Here is a 20,418-nt window from a genome sequence, read left to right as displayed (position 1 = left end):
CAGGCAGAAGATCTGAAGAGACATTTTTCTAAAGAAGACATACAATGGCCAACAGTTACATGAAAAAATATCCGATGCTGTTAATTATCAGGGAAATGCAAATCAAAACCACAATGAGCTATCACCTCACGTCTGTCAGATCATCTTTTGTCAGTATCAAAAAGAAAAGAAATAAAGAGTGTTGGCAAAGATACGGAGAAAAGGGAACGCTCATGCACTGTAGGTGGGAATGTGAATTGGTGCAGCCACTCTGGAAAACTGTATGAGGGTTCCCCCAAAAATTAGAAGTAGAACTACAGTATGATCCAGCAGTTCCGCCTCTGAGTATTTATCTGAGGAATACAAAAATGCTAATTCAACAATATATATGCATCTTTATTTTCATTTTAGCATTATTTCCAATAGCCAAGGTAGGAAAGTAAGCCTAACTGTTCATTGATGGATGAATAGGTAAAGAAGTTGTGATATATTTTTTAGCCATAAAAAGAATGGAATCTTGTCATTTGCAGCAACATGGGGCACTATGCTAAATGAAACAAGTCAGACAGACGAATACCATATGATCTCTCTTGTATGTGTAATCTAAAGCCCCCCCTTCAATAACAACAGAAAATTACGTTCATAGATAGAGATTATTGCTAGAGCAGTATCTATTAGTTGCAAGAGCAGGGGTGGGGGTGGAATGGAGAAATGGATGAAGGGGGTGAACAAAAACAATAGCAATTTTTAAAAAAGGAATGCGGGGTGCCTGGGTGGCTCAGGTGGTTGAGTGTGCCACTCCTGATTTAGGCTCAGGTCGTGATTTCAGGGTCAAGAAGTCAAGCCCCACATTGGGCTCTGCACTCAGTGCGGAGTCTGCTTCTCTTCCTCTGCCTCTGCCCGACCACCTGCTTGAGTGCTTTCATGCATGTGTGTGCTCTCTCTCTCTCTCTCTTCAGTAAATATTTAAATCTTTAAAAAAAAAAAAATGGCTACCACAAACAATTAATTAGTGAGCCTCATGGTAACCGCAGAGCAAAAACCTTAGTAAAGACATAAAGGAGAAAGAGAAAGGAATATAAGCATACCACCGAAGAAAGTCATCAAACCACAAAAAAAGAGCAAAAGAGAATAGAGGAACTACAAAAATAGCCAAAAAATATGTAACGAAATGACAATTAGTACACACACGCTTATGTATTTTACCCATAACTACTTTAAATATATATGCTGACATTAGTTTTGCTAGTCAAAGGTGTAAAGAATCCAGACTTTTTCCATCTGATAGTTCAGCCAAATGCAGAAAAGCTGTCTCAGGGTCTCAAATGACTGACATAGCTCTAGAATCCACAACTAAGTTGCAAGGCAGGAATGAGGAGTAAGAGAAAGTAAAAGGGCACAATGACCTGCATGGTCAGAGCAGTTCTCTTGGGGCGCCTGGGTGGCTCAGTGAGTTAAGCCTTTGCCTTCAGCTTAGGTCATGATCTCAGGTCCTGGGATTGAGCCCTGCAGTGGGCTTTCTGATCGGCAGGAAGCCTGCTTCTCCTCTCTCTGCCTGCCTCTCTGCCTACTTGTGATCTCTTGCTCTCTCTGTTAGATAAATAAATAAATAAATAAATAAATATCTTTAAAAAAGAAACAGAGCAGTTCTCTTTTCATATCGCCTTTTAATGGAAATGAAAATATCTTACTGGTAATCTTCAAACTGACTTATCCAAATGTCTTATTGGACAGAACATACTAACCTGGCCATGTAATGACAAGTGAATAAAACCAATTTCACCCATTATATGGTTATTCATGATTGTTTAATATGTAACCAGCAAAAAGTTTTAGAAACTAGTTTAAAATCATTACCAGTATTACCAACTGAGAAGGGCTGAATGATGGCTAATATTTTTATTTCTTCTCTGGTTTCCTGATGCTTTCCAGTATGGCCAATTAGCTTGATGATAAAAGGATACGCTTATAGTAAAGATAAACTCATTTGAACTAACATCGGAATAATATCGATTTATCTAGCACCTCATCTCACATATCTGCTCTTAACCAAGGCAGGGAAATGGGGTGGAAGTCATACTGGTAGCTTCAAGGTCATTCTTCTTCGTAGAGTGTACAGTGTCACTGTGAACTTCATCTTCTCTGGAGTCTCCTGACTGAAAACATGATTATATTGATTCATTTAAAAATCTATACTCCAAATTGTATTTAGAGCATGAGATGTACTTAGCATTGACCTCATGATTAGCTTGCCTGCTCTCATGACCTCTTTGGTACTACTTCCACCTGATGGACCCCTCTCTCACTCCTGTTCAATGGCTTCTCCTGAATTTTCCAACCTTTCGATGTTGACATTTTCTGTACTTAGTGTCGAGACCTCATCTTTGCTTTGTTTATACTCTTTTCCTGAATGAGCTCATTCCTGCCAAGTCCACATTTATATCTTTGGTATGGATATCTTCTTTAACTTCAGACTCATTTATTCAGCTGCCTAACTTCACATCTTCTCTGGGATGCCTAATGGGCTTCTTAATATTAGCATATGTAGACCAAACTCTTGAAATCTCTCAAATCTTCAGGGTTCCTTTTTTTCCCCCATCTCATAAAATGTGCCTCTACCCTTCTAGTTTCTAATACAGAATCACTGGCATTACTTCTTGATTCTTTTTTTCCTCTCCCATCCCAATTGAATCCATTGGCGAATGCTTTCAGCTATTCCTAAAGATGCCTCAGGTCTAGCCACTTCTCACCACAGCCATTGCTACCAACCTGGTCTAAATCATCTCTTTTTAAATAGACTCTTGGGATAGCCTCTGACTGTTCTCAGTCTGGCGCATGTTCTCCCACAATCTATTCTATACAAAATAGACAGAATGGGCCTTTCATTATAGAGGTCAGAATAAAGTTACCCCTTGACATGAACCCAGGCCATCCCATTACACTCAGCAAAATCTAGAGCCCTTACCAAGGCTTACTCTCCTTCAATGATCTGGAAGACTCGCCCACACTACCTCTGTGACCTCATCTCCACCAAGGTTCTCCTTGATCACTGTGTGCCATCCCCTGGACTCTATCTGCTATTCCACAAACCTACCAAGCATATTCCCATCTCAATGTCTTTGAGCTTGTTCTTTCTTCTGCCTGGAAGTACTTTATGTATCCACATGGATCACCCTTTATTTCCCTTAGATCTCTCTTCAAAAGTTACTTTATCAGGGACGTTTCCCTGATCATGGTAATTTAAATTACACCAATGAAAAAAATTCTCACTCATCATTCCCAATTCTCCCACCTTGCTGTGTTTTGCTTTAATAGCTTTTGTCACCATCTGACTCACGTTTCCTTCCATCCTTCCCTTCCTCCCTCCCTTCCTCCCTCCCTTCCTGCCTCCCTCCCTTCCTCCCTCCCTTCCTGCCTCCCTCCCTTCTTTCCTTCCTCCCTCCCTTCCTCCCTCCCTCCCTTCTTTCCTTCCCCCCTCCCTCCCTCCCTTCTTTCCTTCCCCCCTCCCTTCCTCCCTCCCTCCCTCCCTCCCTCCCTTCTTTCCTTCCTCCCTCCCTCCCTCTCTCCTTTCTTAATACTTAGCACAATGCCTGGCACATATGTGATTAATAAATATTGGTGGAATGAATGGTGAATGTATCCCCCGAATTAGAATACAATATAAATTAGTTTCCTGAATCAAAAATCAATACAGTTTTTAACTGATCTGAGTGTCAAATCCCAGAGAGGGAAATATTTGAAAATAATGAAAGAAATAATAAAGTTATGATTTACTGAGTAATGTCTTTCCCCCCCCAGGCATCAGGTTAGGTATTTTATGTGAAGGAATAATCACCTCCTGTTTCACAAGAGGAAGACAATAAAGTTCAGAAAAGTTAGTTTATATTCTTCTCAAAAGTGAAATGTGGCAGAATTTGGCTCTGACTCTAAGTGTATACTAGTACCTCATGCAAACCCTTTCCTGACACTATAGAATAATTTTATTTTATTTTATTTATTTTTTAAAGATTTTATTTATTTATTTGACAGAGAGAGAGATCACAATTAGGCAGAGAGGCAGGCAGAGAAAGGAGGGAAGCAGGCTCCCCCGCTGAGCAGAGAGCCCGATGCGGGACTCAATCTCAGGATGCAGAGATCCTGACCTGAGCCGAAGGCAGAGGCTTAACCTACTGAGCCACCCAGGCGCCCCTGCGGAAGAATTTTAGTTTGAGACATTCTGTGTTGTTTTAAGATGCTTCTTTTGCTAGATTCTAATATTCACGGTCTTTTTCCTTTTGTCTGTCTTTACTCTTTTCTTCTTTCCTTCATTCCTTTCTTCTTTCCTTCCTTCCTTTGATTCATAAGATTAAAATTAAAATTGTATAGTGTTTGAAGTCATTCATTACAGTCACTAAATTCTAGCCACCGTTGACGCGTACGTCTGTGCCTGTAATTCATCGAACCAGCGTGTGTCTGAGGTAGAAAGGATCTTGGATGTGAGCCCCTCACCTTCCGTATGAGATAACTAAGGCCCAGAAGGAGGAAGTGACTTGGACATGCTCACTCAGTTTATTACCGAGAGAGCAAGAATCCAATTTTAAGATATCTGGTACATAGACCAATGTTCATCCAAAGTGTAAAATGGCCACTAGATATATTTTATGTATACCCCCTCAGGACTTAGGTCTAAAATGTGTTTCATATAACATCTGAACATCAACAGAAATGAGATTTCTTCTGAAAAGACAGTTTTCTATGTTTAGGTGACCTCCATTGTATCAGGACAGCAGAACCGAGACATACTGGTACCATTCACTGAGGAAGAAGATGTCAGAGGGAGCATATGCACGCACGTGCCTGCGCATCTCAGATAACATTCATTTGGGAAAAAAAAATACACACCCACAGAGCATCTTTGATGATAGGATAGACAATAAGACAGATAATTTCCGTATGGAGTTTATAGTTTCGTAAGTGTTTGTAGTTTTTGTGGGTAGTCAGTTTGGGTGTGAGTGGTTAATAAATCATAAACAAATAAAGAGGTGTGTTGAAATATCATTTAAAATGGTAATACTCAGGATGCCTGGGTGGCTCAGTCAGTTAAGTGTCTGCCTTACTGCTCAGGTCATGATCCTGGGGTCCTGGAATCGAGTCCCATGTCGGGCTCCTTGCTCAGTGGAAAGCCTGCTTCTCCCTCTGCCTGCTATTCCCCCTGCTTGTGCCAGCTCTTTTTCCCTCTGACATAATAAATAAATAAAATCTTAAAACAAATAGTAATACTCTTAAAGGAGAAAGAAGATACAGTGATAGAGAATAATGTGGTGGGTGATTTATTTAGATAAGATGGTCAGGAAAGAATCTTCTGAAAAGTGGACAATTTAATTGAGACCTAAAGATGAATCACGGGGAGAGGAAATGCATGAGCAAAAAGCCTGAAGGCAGGAAAGAGCTGGGAAGAACATCCTTTTTTTGTTTGTTTGCTTAAAGATTTATTTCTTTATTTTAGAGAGACACAGAGAGAGTGCATGTGAACAGGGGGAGGGGCAGAGGGAGAGAATCTCAGACAGACTCCCTGCTGAGCTTAGGGCTCCATGAGAGACTTCCTCCCAGGACCCATGAGACCATGACCTGAGCAGAAACCAAGAGTCAGATGCTCCACTGACTGAGCCACCCAGACGCCCCTGAAAGAGCTGAGAAGAACAGCTCTGATATTCTTAAATACCAAAAAAAGAGTAAGTGAAATCTTAGTAGCATATTGTAGACCATGGTAGAGGGTGTTTGAGTTTTATTCTACTGCAGTGGAAGTCCTTTAAAGAAATTAGAATGGTAGAGGGGCACCTGGGTGGCTCAGTGGGTTAAAGCCTCTGCCTTTGGCTCGGGTCATGATCCCAGAGTCCTGGGATTGAGCCCCGCATTGGGCTCTGCTCAGCGGGGAGCCTGCTTCTCCCTCTCTCCCTACTTGTGATCTCTGTCAAATAAATAAATAAAATTAAAAAAAAAAATGGTAGAGTGGCAGGGCACCTGGGTGGCTTAGTTAAGCTTCTGACTCTTTTTGGCTTAGGTCACGATCTCAGGTTTGTGAGATCAAGCTCCCCCTCCGGCTCTGCACTGACCATGGAGCCAGCTTAAGATTCTCTCTTGCTCTGCTCCTCAACCTCCCTTTTAAAAAATAAAATAAAATGGGAGAATGGTAGGCAAAATTTGCCTTACAAAGAGTATTCTAGGTAGTAAGACCAAGAGTAGGTGTTACATCTATATGTGGATAGGTCAGTACCTTTCATAATCACAACACTCACATCACCGGTTCATGAAACAGTGGTGTCCCATCATTAGGGCACTTGGGCAACCACAAGATAGGATATTGTAGAGGAAGATTAAATGATTATGGACTGGGCATTGGTGATATATTGACCTTCATAATCCTCCCTAAACTTTGAGCTTCTTTAGTTTCATGCACTGAGTTAGTTATTGAAAGTCTCTCTAGGAATTATAGAAATCCATAAAATCAAAGGCGTTATTATATAGAATGGAATCCTACACCTTGAAGATTGAGTACTCATCTGCAAAGGGGATACCACCTTCTTAAATTGGGGTTAGGGTATATAATCAGAACCTCCTTCCATTAGGCAGAATGTCTCAATTTTTTTGTGTAATAAACCAAACCCAGTGGTTTGGTTTAAAATGCAGAGCCTAGGCTCCCATATCTTGGAGGTTCTAATTTAACAGACCCCTAGGTCTGTGAAACTGCAACCTTAAGAAGTGAACTAGAAGATTCCCATGGACCAGGTGAACCAGTGCTGAACTTGGAGAAGCACTGAACTTGGTGACAGGGAACCCTTATTCAGATCTGAATTCTACTCTCCTCTGCCTGTCCTCAGTGCACCGAGATCAGGAATATTGTAGCCCTAAGGATATTTTAACTTGCCGTGGAGCATTTTTAGGTTATTCAGCCTTTCTGAGCAGAAGTCCCTCCATATCTAATGACATTGACAGTAAGATGCTCTTGTGAGGGTCAGAAATTTAAAATGCAAAACGCCTGACCCGAGTGCTTGGCATATCACAGCTGTTTAATAAACAGCAGCTCTTATCTTCTTTATTTCTGCCTGTCTGGTTTATTCGCTGCCTCTGTTCTGTTCCTCTCTGTTTCCTAAAGCGGAGGCAGCATTCATCTGTGTTGGTTTGCTTCTCAGTTTTTGCCATCTTCCTCTGGCCGCCACCTCCCCTACAAATTCTCAGAGATCTGTCTCTAGCAAGTATCACCTTAATTAAAGTTTTGCACTGTCTCTGCCTTATTACAAAGACACTAGAATAAATGTACTAATATTAAGGCCATGGACTATCTGCAACTATCTAATTCGTTTACTCTTGTGTTTCCTGCTATTTAACTAACAATCATCTCTTGCAAAACTGCTCGTCTTTCCTGTTTAATCTAACATGAGTACTGTGAAGCTGAGAAGATTATGCAGTAGACAGATGAGGTTCTGGAAAATGCTACCAAATTATGAAAAACATTTGAATTGCATTAGCTCCCACAGAATATAAACATCTCCCCTTGAATGGTGAGAGAGAAGCCAGTCCATCCTGGGGCACTGGACATACTCATCTATTTGGTGTGTGTTCAAAAATTCAAAATTAAAAGGCCTTTAAGTGTAAAAAAAATAACAAAATATGGCTGATTTAATCACCTTTAAAAAACATTTATGTATGTTTGAAGTAAAGATCCTGTTCCAGTCTGTTTGAAATGAAAAGGAAATATTTTTGAAATAAACAGAATTGCGAGCAAAATAGGTTGTGCTGGGAGATAACCAGGGGACAAGTTAAATTAAATATTTTGGGAATCTGGGTATTCATAGAATATGGCTGGTTTCATTTGCTGGGTTCCATGTAGTTTGCTCTGCCTTTGAGTAGGATAAATAAGATGCCAAAATAAATAAGTTTGTCAGAACAAAAATATTGTCATGGGGTCTTACTTTGTGTTTAAATAAACTGCTAAGAAAACTTTCACAAATGTGTAAAATTTAAACCACGATTAGCTACATATATGGTAATTTACATTTATTTAAGAGAATAAAATTATACTAAATGAGAATTGGGCCAGAAAATTCAGGGTCCACGACTACCAAGGCAGAAAACTTACCCAGTTTTTGTGTTTTTTTTGTTTTTAATTTTTTTTCCCACAGTCAGTTTTCATCCAACTGCCTTACCCTTCTTCTGGGGGGAGTTGGCAGTGTTAAATCACACAGTGTGTATGTTCAAAAGGGGGAAAGATTGAACACTGAGCTTTCTCTTCCTGTGCTCTTTCTTAGCAAAAGCAGGGAAAAAACTTGTTCTTCCCAGGAGGCTCACCCAAAGTTCATATTTGATTTGTGGGTGGAAGGTAGGGTGGGACAAGAGTTACAAATATGCAAATGAAGAGATGATAGATATGCAAATTAAGATAGAATAGATACGCAAATGCAGAGATGTTTACAACAGACCGAGGTCTTTTCACTAGGCCTGATGTGGAACTGGTTAGCCTCCCTTCTTCACTGAGGTAGTAGCCCAAATGCAGCATCCTGGGTTAGAAAAGAAGAAAGCAGCTTCTTAATGACTCTAAAGAGTCCTTAATGATTCCAAAATGCTTAATTCATGTGTTCACATGGTAGTTTTCTTTACCAAGTAGAAGTGCCTTATAATGTCTTCATTTTATATTTAGGTGAAAGGGCTTTGTTGAACATCATTTAACGGACTGTTTTTGCTTAATTCATTTTCTAATAGAAGATGAAATTGTCTATTTCTGCTTACCAAAGACTTTACTAAAAGTAGCACGTCAGGATGAAAAATGGGAGCACACGACGAGCTGTTAGGGACCAAACTAGTTTTATCTTTAAAACAAAGAGGGTGGTAATACATGATCCCTGCTACCTGGTAAACACAAGAGATCGAGCTAAACGACATGGACTTCTTTTGGTATGCTTTCTTAAGAGCTTATAGGCTACATGTTTATTTTAGTCATGTTTTTAATAATTGCTGAGCATCTACTATACGCCAGGTACTGTTCTAGAAGTTGTGACTACATTAATGAACACATAAACCAAATCCCCGTTCCTTGGCGTGTACATCCCAATGACAGAGTATAGATAGTAATACTAATTTTTTTTTAAAGATTTTATTTATTTATTTGACAGATTGATCACAAGTAGGCAGAGAGGCAGGCAGAGAGAGGAAGGGAAGCAGGCTCCCTGCTGAGCAGAGAGCCCAATGCGGGGCTCAATCCCAGGACCCTGGGATCATGACCGGAGCCTACTAAGGCAGAGGCTTTAACCCACTGAGCCACCCAGGTGCCCAATACTAATTTTTTTTAAAGTAAACCAATGATGTGGAAAGATCATTTTGTCTAAAAGGTGAACTCTGTAAGACAAAGACCTAGAGAAAAGTAGGGCACATTTTAACATTATTTCAAATGTGTTTGTAGGGAATCAATTGTGGATAAAACACGACATACATTTTATTATTGTCTGTGAGGTTTGCTGAAGTTTCTCCCTCATTCATTTTACTTTTGATAAATCCTGTCACCCTGTAATGAGTCAGAATCATTGTTTTTCAAAATTAAACTCATTTCCTGAACTCTTAAGAGACCATACACTGGAGAATTAGTATAGCTCAATACTGAAGCTCACACCATTGAAAAAATGGAATTTGTAAAATTTAGTGATTTTGCTATTTACCAACTTATGATAAAAAGTGTACTAAATTTGGGGCACCTGGGTCATGGTCTCAGGGTCCTGGGGTCAACCCCTGCATTGGGCTCTCTGCTTAGCGGGGAGCCTGCTTCCCTCTCTCTCTGCATGCCTCTGCTTACTTGTGATCTCTCTCTCTCTCTCTCTGTCAAATAAACAAATAAATAAATAAAAAAAAATAAATAAATAAAATCATTAAAAAAAAGTGTACTAAATTTGCCTAACATGTATTTGTCTTTTCTTTTTTCTTTTTTTTTTTTTTTTTTTTTTTAAAGATTTTATTTATTTATTTGACAGAGAGAAATCACAAGTAGATAGAGAAGCAGGCAGAGAGAGAGAGAGGGAAGCAGGCTCCCTGCCGAGCAGAGAGCCCGATGCGGGACTCGATCCCAGGACCCTGAGATCATGACCTGAGCCGAAGGCAGCGGCTTAACCCACTGAGCCACCCAGGCGCCCACATGTATTTGTCTTAAAGAGCTTTTATCTTTATGGAAATTTCAGAATTTATTTATCTAGACTTTTTTTTTAACTTCATCAAGTTTACCACCTATTTTTAACTGAATTGTTTTTAATCAGTCATTTAGATGAATGGTGAAATAAACTTTAAGAAGATACTTTTGAATAGGTGTTATATGCATATGGTACAAAAATTCACAGTTTACAAAGGGTATGTACAATGAGAAAGAAGTTTTGTTTTGTTTTCTGTTTTTATCCTGAGCCACCTAGGTGCCCTTTCTCAGTGCTTTACTGTCACTAGGCTCTTGGATACCTCTCCAGTGATATTCTAAAAGAGCTTCTCCATTAGGAATGTGCATATGAATCTTGATAAGGTACAGACTGTAATTTAGGGGATCTGGGGTGAGGCTTGAGAGTCCGCATTTCCCAGAAGTTCCCAGCTGAGGCTGATGTTGTTGGCCTAGGACTGCACTCTCAGTGGCAAGATGGAAAAGCACATTTGTTTATATTTGTCTGTGTGTTTGTTTCTTTACTGGACTGAGAAGAGCAAGATATTCTCATGGACAGATACAGCTTATGGCTTTCTACTACTAGAAAGCACTACTAGAAAGCACTACTAGTGCTTCAGCACTAGACTTCTAGCTTTGAGATTTGCTTTGTGACAGTGTTCGTCTTGTTTTCGTCTGTCTGGCATGATAATTCATACAGTTTAAAAAAAAAAATCAGACCATAAATAAATAATGAAAGGTACTAATATGACCTTCTGAAGCATGTTACTAGGTGATGCATAGTTGGCAAGGACCATGAGAATTCCTCTTTGCAAATTTTTCATCTGTTTTTTTTTTTTTTTTTTTTTTTTAATAAGGTTAGAAAAGTCCCCAATCTAAGCAACCTCCAAATTTGGGTGCCAGGCACACTGAGGATTTCAGCTTGCAACTGGTACCATCAATCTAATAAAGATGCCATCATACTTGGAAATGATACAATTAAGCTGCCTGAAATCAATATAAAGTGCAAAGATGGCTTAAATATTTTAAAGTCAGAGACATTCATATTCTACCCGCCTGAATAAAGTATTCTGTCGAGATGACCGTGATCAATTATCATGAGGGGTACTGATGTTGTCTTTCTTGGACCTGTATGTGAATGTTATTCAGAGAGCCTGGGAGCAACTCCTAAATGAAGGTTAAAAGTTCATGTTTGTTTCTTGTTCTCTGTAACAATGGGAGGATTCAAATTTACCCATCTGCTTTGTCTGCAGAATATGCTCATAGAGTACTCACTAGCTGGGACGTGAGATTTGGTTTTAAAAGAGAACCAATACCAGAAGCACATTTCAGAAATAGATTTGGACCATCAGAGTCTCTACTTCTGTGTCATCGGCAGAAAGAACTAAGGAATACAGGTTCCTTCTTGACGCCAAGTATCACTGACTTTGGTTTGAACAATTCCAGGAGTCTGCCATAGTGAAGAATTTTTAGACTGGATACTGAGATGGTTGTCTTGAAGTATTTGAGGCCTCTGGGACAGATTAATTTGGATCTCCCTAATCCTTTTGATCGTGCACTAATCCATGATGTAGAAATGTTGGGGTTTAGAACAAATGTCAAGAAAGTATGGTTTTATTAAAGCTCTGTGGCAGGACACATGGGCAGAAAGAGGGGCACTGGGGTTGTGATGGGTGACTGGTTATATACTTTCAAGTTGGAACAGGGTTACGGACAGCACAAACCTCCAAAGTATTTTGGGAACAAGGTTTTCAGGACCCGGAGGGGGCTAGCTATTGTTAGGAAAATATTGTTTTATTACTGCTTAGTAAAAACTCAGCCATGAGACCCTTCAGATGGACCATAAGCTTGGAGAATGATTGCTAACGTATCTTGTTGGGAGGGGTAGGGATAAAGGAAATTTCCAAAGGAAATTCTATATGTTACAGAAGACATACAGGATTCCAGGGATCGGTATAATACAGGCAAATAAAAAAGGCAAAAGATTGGCAGCTGAGCTCCCAGACGTGAGTAAGGGACAGGTGGGTCTAGATAGAGAGAGATAGGTAGGGGGCTATAGGATTAGGTTTACAGAAATCCCCAAAATGCTGAGGTGTAAGGAAACCAGAGATAAGGGAACAAACCAGACCACCATGCCCCAGACGTGTGTGAAAGGGTGTCTTTTTTATGACAGTCACCTATGATGAACAAAGAATAACCAGACCCGAAAAAGAACTAAGCCATTAAAGATGTTATCACCAGTCCTTACTCAAGCCAAGACATCACAAGAATGATAAGCTCTCTGGTCAGTTCTAAATAAAAGACTGTCAGTGGTGGCCCATGTTGGCAGCCCTGTCGGGACCCCCCTCTCTCTCAAGAGCTTTTTCTGTATCTTCCTTTAATAAAACTCTATCACTTTATTCACTCCGCTTTGTCTGCAAAATTCATTCTTTGACTGTGAGAAAAGAACCTCGCTCTCCTGCTTCAGAGGAAGGTCACTCTACCTGTTTCAAGGACTTGTCAGTGGGCGGCAGGCAGTAGGAAAATTTAATTCTTTCTTTTGTCTTTGTTTCCCATATTAGTCTACCTTGAGTCGTGAGTCTCAACTGTATGTTCTGTTGAGGTGTGCTAAATGGTATGCACAGAGTCACAGAAAACAAACAGCACACCTTCCTGAAGTTTCAAATGAGATAAACATTTGGCAGGACCATATTAAAACAAATCAAAAACATTCAAACATGAATATACAACACAGTAGAAGACAAAATTTTGATAGATTTTATGAAACATGTTCAAAAACAAAATAGAACTTAGATCAATGCCCCCAGGTCCCTTGGAATACAAATTTATGGCTTCAGCAAGTGGAGGGATATTTTAATGAAAGAGTTTTAGAAGGACTCTGATCTACACTGAAGGGCATGAGGAGATCAGAAACCTGATCTGTTGAATAGCAGCTACAGTTCTTTGCCTCTGGAGTGAGCCTGTGCAAAATATTTTGGAACCAAGAAAGTTCCTGTCATGTTTTTGAAATACTGACTTTCTGAAGGAAAGAGGTGACATAGAAGTTGCTGATAGACACAGGCTGGTTTGGGAGATGTCATAAATGAACTTTTCTTTAAAGCTGAACTTGACATTTTATTTATTTATTTATTTATTTATTTATTTATTTATTGTTGCATTGATGCATGTCAATGATCTTTTAATAAATGATCTCTGTAGAGAAAACTATTGGTTTGGGCTGTTCACAGAGCAGAAGAGGTAAAAGAATCCATTTTTCTAGAATTAGCTTTAACCTATTTTCTAGAATGACTTTTCTAGAATTAACCATACCTACTGGAAATAGAGAACAAATCACTTTTTTACAGAAGGAATGCAGTATATAGTAAACAGAGAAATGGTTTTAATCCCTAGCTTCACACCTTGGGCTGGAAACTAAACTTCTCCAGTCCTCAATGTTCTCAGGAAAATAGGGACACATATAAAGATAAAAAGAGTAGTGGTTTGACTTTGCCTTTTCCTTTTTTCTTCTTTATCTTTCCATTTCTTCCACCATTCCCACAGAGCCTGGGAAGTTGACAAGAATAGTACATCTCCATTTGAGTGGAAAATGGTGCAATATTTTGGGAAGTCTGACCAAAGGACCAGGGTCTCTCCTAACCCTGAGATTGCCTCTGATGATCTACACAAGCTTTTTGCTAAGGAAGCATAGAGAAAGAATCAACTGCCTCAAGTGTAAACACATTTAGATCCTACTGTTTACGGGCACTACAAAACTGAATTTGCACAAAAAGATGACCTAGAAACAAGCAGGGAAAAGCTGTGTGGCATTTAGATGCATATCACATATGTGTAATTGATTCCTTAAAAGGTTAAATACTCTTAGCTTCTGTATGGATAGTGATATATCCATGATGGGTTCATAATCATTATGGCAATGGCTTTGTTTTACATAATTCTAAAGTAAATGTCATGTTGCTTTGGAGATTCCAGGACTGGTATTCAGAAAAGCATATGTTTTCAAGCAGATAGCTGGGTATGAGGAGCTACTCTTTCCCGCACAGAAGGACTATTCATGTAGCTCGCATACTAGGCTTTATGAGGCACTGACTGCCACTAAATTCTCTTTGGAATTGAAATGCAATTACATATCGAGGACAAGTGCTAAATATAAACAGAAAGGCCAAATACATGACTTTTTTTTTTTTTTTTTGCTTTGTTTTTGCAGTATATTTGCAGGAAGAATTAAATACCCCAAACACACTATAATCCTCAATTAAAACACACAGTTCAGGCAATCTGGTAACTCTAGCTTTTTTCAAAAGCTTATTGTAGCTCAGGAGAGCTGGTCTCTTCTTATGTAAACAATTATAAGGATGTTAAGGAAATTAATAAAATCTTGCCAACTCACTAAGAAATATTTAGTAGGAAATACTAAAATATATGTCATAAAATCAGGGAAAAAATAGGCAGTATGTTGTGTGAGGATATATATATAAGTGGTAAAAACTATATGAATGGGAATGGTTATCACGAAAATTCAAGTTTTGTGTTTCTTCTTTGGGGAAGGAGGGAAATAAAATCTGCATACTGGATGTATGATCTATGGCGGATGTTTATTGATGATGTTAAATATTGTATAATTTTTTAGCTAAGTTGTAGTTCTTAATTTTTAAGAATGGAAAAGGCAAAATAACAATAGAGAAAAGCACAAATTAAGTTGTAAAAATGATAAAAAGTAAAATTTATTGAGCTCAGGTTGATTGAAGTATCTTCATATTATACTTTTTTTTTTTTTTTTTTTGAAGGTAGGGGTTAGCAGGAGAGGGAAAGAGAAAAATCAAAATCCCAAGCAGGCTCCATGCCCAGCTCAGAGCCCCATGCTCTCATGACCCTGAGTTCATGACCTGAGCAGAAATCAAGAGTCTGACACTTAACTGACTGAGCCACGCAGGCACTCCTTCATATTGTACTTTTCAAAAATTTAAATACATGGCATGTGCAAGACACAACTAAAACACATCCCTAGAAGGGTTGAAAGTAAAGCAAGATGAGAAAGGGTATAGCAGACAAATACTAATGCAAGAAAATTACTGTAGCCCTTTAAATAATGGGAAAACTGGACCTGAGGACAAAATGCAGTGTCATTTATTCTCATCTCCAATGACTGTTTCTCCACCCTCTGCCTATTCCATCCAGGCATTGGCTTCTGACCTTCCAGGACTTTTGCTAAATCAGCTTCACCTATTTCTTACTCCAAGCTCATCATTTTCAAACTTTAGAACCTTGAATCTCTCAACTCTGGTAGTACATACTATCTGTGTATCATTGATTTGGCACAAAAGCGTAAGCTGTGTTTTAGTGTTATTGATATTCATGCATTTCTTTAATTAAATTGTAGTAATATAGAGCTAGGGACTATACCTTCTTCTTCTTCTTCTTCTTCTTCTTTTAAGATTTTATTTATGGGGCAGCTGGGTGGCTCAGTTTATTTGACAGACAGAGATCACAAGTAGGCAGAGGTAGGCAGAGAGAGGGGGAAGCAGACTCACTGCTGAGCAGAGAGCCTGATGCGGGACTCGATCCCAGGACCCTGAGATCATGACCCGAGCTGAAGGCAGGCGCTTAACCCACTTAGCAACCCAGGTGCCCCCCTTCTTCATCTTTTAACACCCATTCTCACCTCACCCTAGGACCTGCCATATGGTAGAATCAAGTCACCTGGCATATAGTAGAATGTCAATAAACATGTCAGGAGTCCACTGAAAAATGGTTTCTGAAAATGCATTAAAAGCTCCTTCAGGATGTTTGAGTACTTTGCCTGTGTGATGTATTTGCATTTTCTAAACAATCTCTCCACCAAAGTTTTTAGAATGGGAAGAGGAAGGGAAATTATGGCTAAAGAGGGATCCATGGTTGTGTGAAGTCACTGGATAAAGACCATAACGCAGTAGGAGGATGCCTACCTCTGGACCTCCCTGGGAACTCGTGCAGGTGCATTACTGATCTTCAAGGGCAGAAACTGCATGCAAAAACTTTTTGTCTCTACACCTGCAACAAAGTCCAACATGTAGTCCACAGTTAATAAATCCTTCTGCAAAGTGTGGCAGAATTAAATATTAGTCTTGGATAATGTAATTCACTCCCATGGCTTCAAAATAGGCCATCAAAGGCTTCCCAATGTAGAGCTTTAGCTCTGGCTTTCCTCCACAGGGAGAAGGGTGACTGGGAGGGTACACCAGCCAGCCCAGCTCAGGCAGGATGTAGATGGGAGCTCTAGAACTGGCATTCTGGGCTCAGGGGCTGGTTGGAGCAAAGCTGGATGGAGTGGATTTGGTTTAGTCAGCTGATAGATGACTATGGAAATGTGAAACAGATATTTTAAAAATGGATGAGGAAGCCCACAGAAGAGATTGCAGTGCTTGACCTACTGGCCACTGGAAAGTATCTAGAATTCCTCCTTTCTCATGGCATGTAAGACAGGCTGTCTACTGCAAACTTTTTTTTTTTTTTTAAAATACTGTTTCTTTGAATAGGCAATATATAAAGCATTTAGTATAACATTCAAAGGGTATAGTAGGTGTATGGTAAAAATAAGTGTGCCTACCACTTTGCCTAAAGTCACTCTCTCTAAAGATAGCTACAGTTGCCAAGTTATTCCACTTATTTTTAAGTACACACAAGTATTTCATATTTGGATACACATATATATGTTAATATGTGTTTATATATTTTCAGACAAATAGTTCATCTAATAACACATTATATTGAATCTTGATTTTTTTCATTTAACTACTTATACTGTGGTTCTTTCCATTTTTACTTGTGTTATTTTAAAAATCCCAGCCTCTAATATTATCTGAAACAGTGTCCAACATTTGTTTTATGAGAGAATGAATGAATTATTTAATAATAGTCCCTAATTCATTCTGAACCTAAAGTCACCTACGAACAGGTTTTTATAAAGGCCTTATCTGACAGCCCATCTCCAATATGCATCTTTTTGCTTATAAATATCATACCCAGACCTCAAAATTAGTATGAAAAGAAATTCACCCAGCAGGAAGCTTCCCTGAATATTGCCTCTCACACTGTCCCCCAGGAGTTCTTTCCAAGCACGTAATACTCTGCTATTTTTGATTGTCCTCTGATTCTTACTTGTTAACATAATAACCTCTGATTCTTACTTGTTAACATAATAATCATAACGTTTGGCTGGCTCAGTCAGTTAGGCATCTGCCTCTGGCTCAGGTCATCAACCCAGAGTCCTGGGATGGAGTCCTGTGTCTGGCTCCCTACTCATCATGTTCCCTCTATCTCCTTCTTCTCACTCTTGTTCTCTCTCACTATCTGTCTCTCTCTCTCTTAAACAAACAAATAAATAAACAAACAAATAAAATCTTAAAAAAAAAACCATAAAGGTGTGACTAACACTCAACAATTTTTATTGAATACTTATTTGTATCAGAGACTTCACTAAGTACCTTATGTACATTTCCCAATAATTCCAGCAACATACCTTTCTCTCCCTTAATGGGCAAATTCCAAGCTGTGGTCCTCTGTTACTTCTAGGGTCCCTATATGACCTCAGCTGCCATAGCAATAAAACCCTCTTCTCCTACCCTTTATTACCTTTCTTTCCTTCCCTTTCTCAATTCCCCACTTGCTTACTTCCTGAAGTTATCTGCCCAGTCAATGTCTTACACTTGAATCTCCGTTCAGGGTCTGCCTTTAGTGAAACCAAACCTAAGGAAACAGGAGATTAGTGTGTGAGTAACTTGTTCAAGTTTATGTATACATCAAGTGGCAGATTCAAGGTTTGAACCTGAAGCCAAGCCCAAAAGTGTCCTCCCTGGACTGCCAGCTGGGGAATAAGTGCCTCAAAGCAGACCAGTGAATACTGTATTCCTTCTGTAGTGTGTTTCAAAATGCAAGCCAAAGTCAGAGCTTACTACACACTTCTGCTGCTCCATGTTTTGGAGTGTCTTCCCACCCTAGCACATCAGGACATGCACTGTTAGCTAAGTACACAAGCTCATAATTTGTTACTGAAACTGATGGAAAAGAAAGAGTTCCTCACACTCGTGTGGTGGCTGAGTGTCTCCTTGTCATTTTACAGATAGCAACTTCATCCTTGCGAATGCCCAGGTGGCTAAGGGGTTCCCCATAGTCTACTGTTCTGATGGCTTCTGTGAGCTCGCTGGATTCGCCCGGACCGAAGTCATGCAGAAGAGTTGCAGCTGCAAATTCTTATTTGGAGTTGAAACCAATGAACAGCTGATGCTTCAAATAGAAAAGTCACTGGAGGAGAAAACGGAATTCAAAGGAGAAATTATGTTCTACAAGAAGAATGGTGAGTGGCTTTCTTAGACGGGTGCTTCTCGGGCAGTTGTGAAGGGTCACCTTCTTTCAACTCAATAATGAATCCATCACTCCCATTAGGCTTAGTGACATTTCACATAAAAATACAGACTGTTACTGAAGTTCCGCAAGTGACTCAGGCAAAAGCCTGGTTTCAGCCATTAGCTGCATAAACTGCTTGAAAGTTTAGCATTAGAATTCTAACTGTTCAGTGTTAATATATTAACTGAGTGAATGTATATTAAAATAAGTTGTGTTACAATGTTACTAGGTCTTTCTTAAAATGCATATTAGATATGATAGTTGTTAATGTATTATTAATAGATGATCTTATCGAGGATATTCTCCAACTGTATGCCTTTAAGAACCACATCTCAACCTCAGTCATTAAGGCAGAGGCTCAGGTGTTCATGGGCAGAGAAGGAAATTAATTTAAAGGGCAACAGCATAGGCATTTTCTCTTCCAGTTCCCTGGCCACAGAGCCTTTCTCACTACTTTTTTAAAGACAAAAATAAGAGACACACGGTGTAACTCAGGGTGGGAGTAAATTTGCCTGGACTCAAGGCTGCCACTGAGGAAATACGAAGTGTTTTCTTGTGGCTGCAGTTTTGTGACACTTTTCTAAATGAAAGAAGATGTAGGGATGGGTTTGGAATCTGCAGTACTGGGATTCTATGTAGGAATTGGTTTCATTATCTCATGGGCCCTGGTGGTTGGGATGAATCCAAGAGGCATTATATTGGGGAACCACTAAATCAAAATTAGAACAGATTGTCACTTTTAGTTTCTAAAATTCTATCTCTTTCTCTAATAGTTTTTCTAAAATAACATTGCTTCCTGAGATTTATCTGTGCTCATGGCTGCCAAGCTAGAGAACAGACTTCCCAACCTATTTTGCAGTTGGGTTGCACCTGTGACAAAGTTTTGTCTCATTTGCCAATGATATGCAAGAGAATGACTTATATAACTCTTAGGAAAAATCCCCCCAAAATACAGTTGTTTGCCCTGTAATTTCTCTTCCTTTCCCATTATGTTATGGACTGAATTGTGTATCCTCAAAATTCACATTAGAAGCTCTAACACACACTGTGACTATATTCACAGAGAGGGTCTTTAAAGAGGTAATTAGGGTTAAATGAGATCATAAAGGTGGGACCCCCATCCAATATGACTAGTGTCCTCATAAAAAGAAGAGATACCGATGATATGGGCATACAGAGGAAAGGTTATGTCAAGACACAGTGAGAAGGCAGCTGTCCACAGGCCAAGGAGAGAGGCCTCAAGAAATAAACAACCCTATCAGCATCCTGACCTCCATTTTCAGCCTCCAGAATTGTGAGAAAATAAATTTCTGTGGCTACACCCCATCTGTGGTGTTCCATTAGGGCAGCCCTAGCAAAGCAGTACATGTGGGTTGGAATGTTCAGGTGAAGCCACAAAAGCAGCTTCAACCATTTGTCAAGGGTGACACCATAGAGGAGTGCGGAGCAATAATATGGAAGGAGCCTGGGTATTGTTACAGATCCATCCTCCCCACCCCAGACAAAAGCAAGTACATTCTCATCTTGTTGGAATAATTTCATTTTGGGGTCTTTTTGTCACGACATCCAAGTTGTGTTCTAACTCAGGTTTTCTCAACTTTGGCGCTATTGACATTGTGGGTTGGTAATTATTTGTTTTGGGGAGGCTCTCCTGAGTGTTGCAGATGATTATAGCACTTCAGGCCTCTGTTTTTGCTCTCAGTACTTAGTTTTGGGGTCACTGTCAGGAAGAGGAATAGGGGCCTGAACATGGGAACTGCATCTTCTTTTATAACTTATTTGTCTTTGGAGGACAGTCTTTGACCATGTGAATTTTGGATACACGGTAGTCATGAACTAATGGAGAGGAGCATTCTGGGAAGGACGGAATATCCAAGGCTTTCACATTAGAAACATAG

At 39.5% G+C, this 20,418-nt stretch overlaps 1 protein-coding gene across 1 annotated transcript in view; it reads left to right on the top strand.

Annotated features, from left to right (window-relative positions):
• KCNH8 (potassium voltage-gated channel subfamily H member 8) overlaps positions 1-20,418 on the top strand; it is a 371,847-nt gene that overhangs the window by 106,140 nt on the left and 245,289 nt on the right. The window contains exon 2 of the mRNA XM_032332057.1: positions 18,237-18,470. Coding sequence (XP_032187948.1) covers positions 18,237-18,470 — 234 coding nt within the window. The remainder of the gene's footprint in view (positions 1-18,236; positions 18,471-20,418) is intronic.

This window comes from Mustela erminea, chromosome 1 (genome assembly GCF_009829155.1).
Source record: "Mustela erminea isolate mMusErm1 chromosome 1, mMusErm1.Pri, whole genome shotgun sequence".
Classification (NCBI taxonomy): Eukaryota; Metazoa; Chordata; class Mammalia; order Carnivora; family Mustelidae; genus Mustela; species Mustela erminea.
The sequence above is the reverse complement of the archived record's forward strand: the minus strand, read 5'-3'. Positions and strand labels throughout refer to the sequence as shown.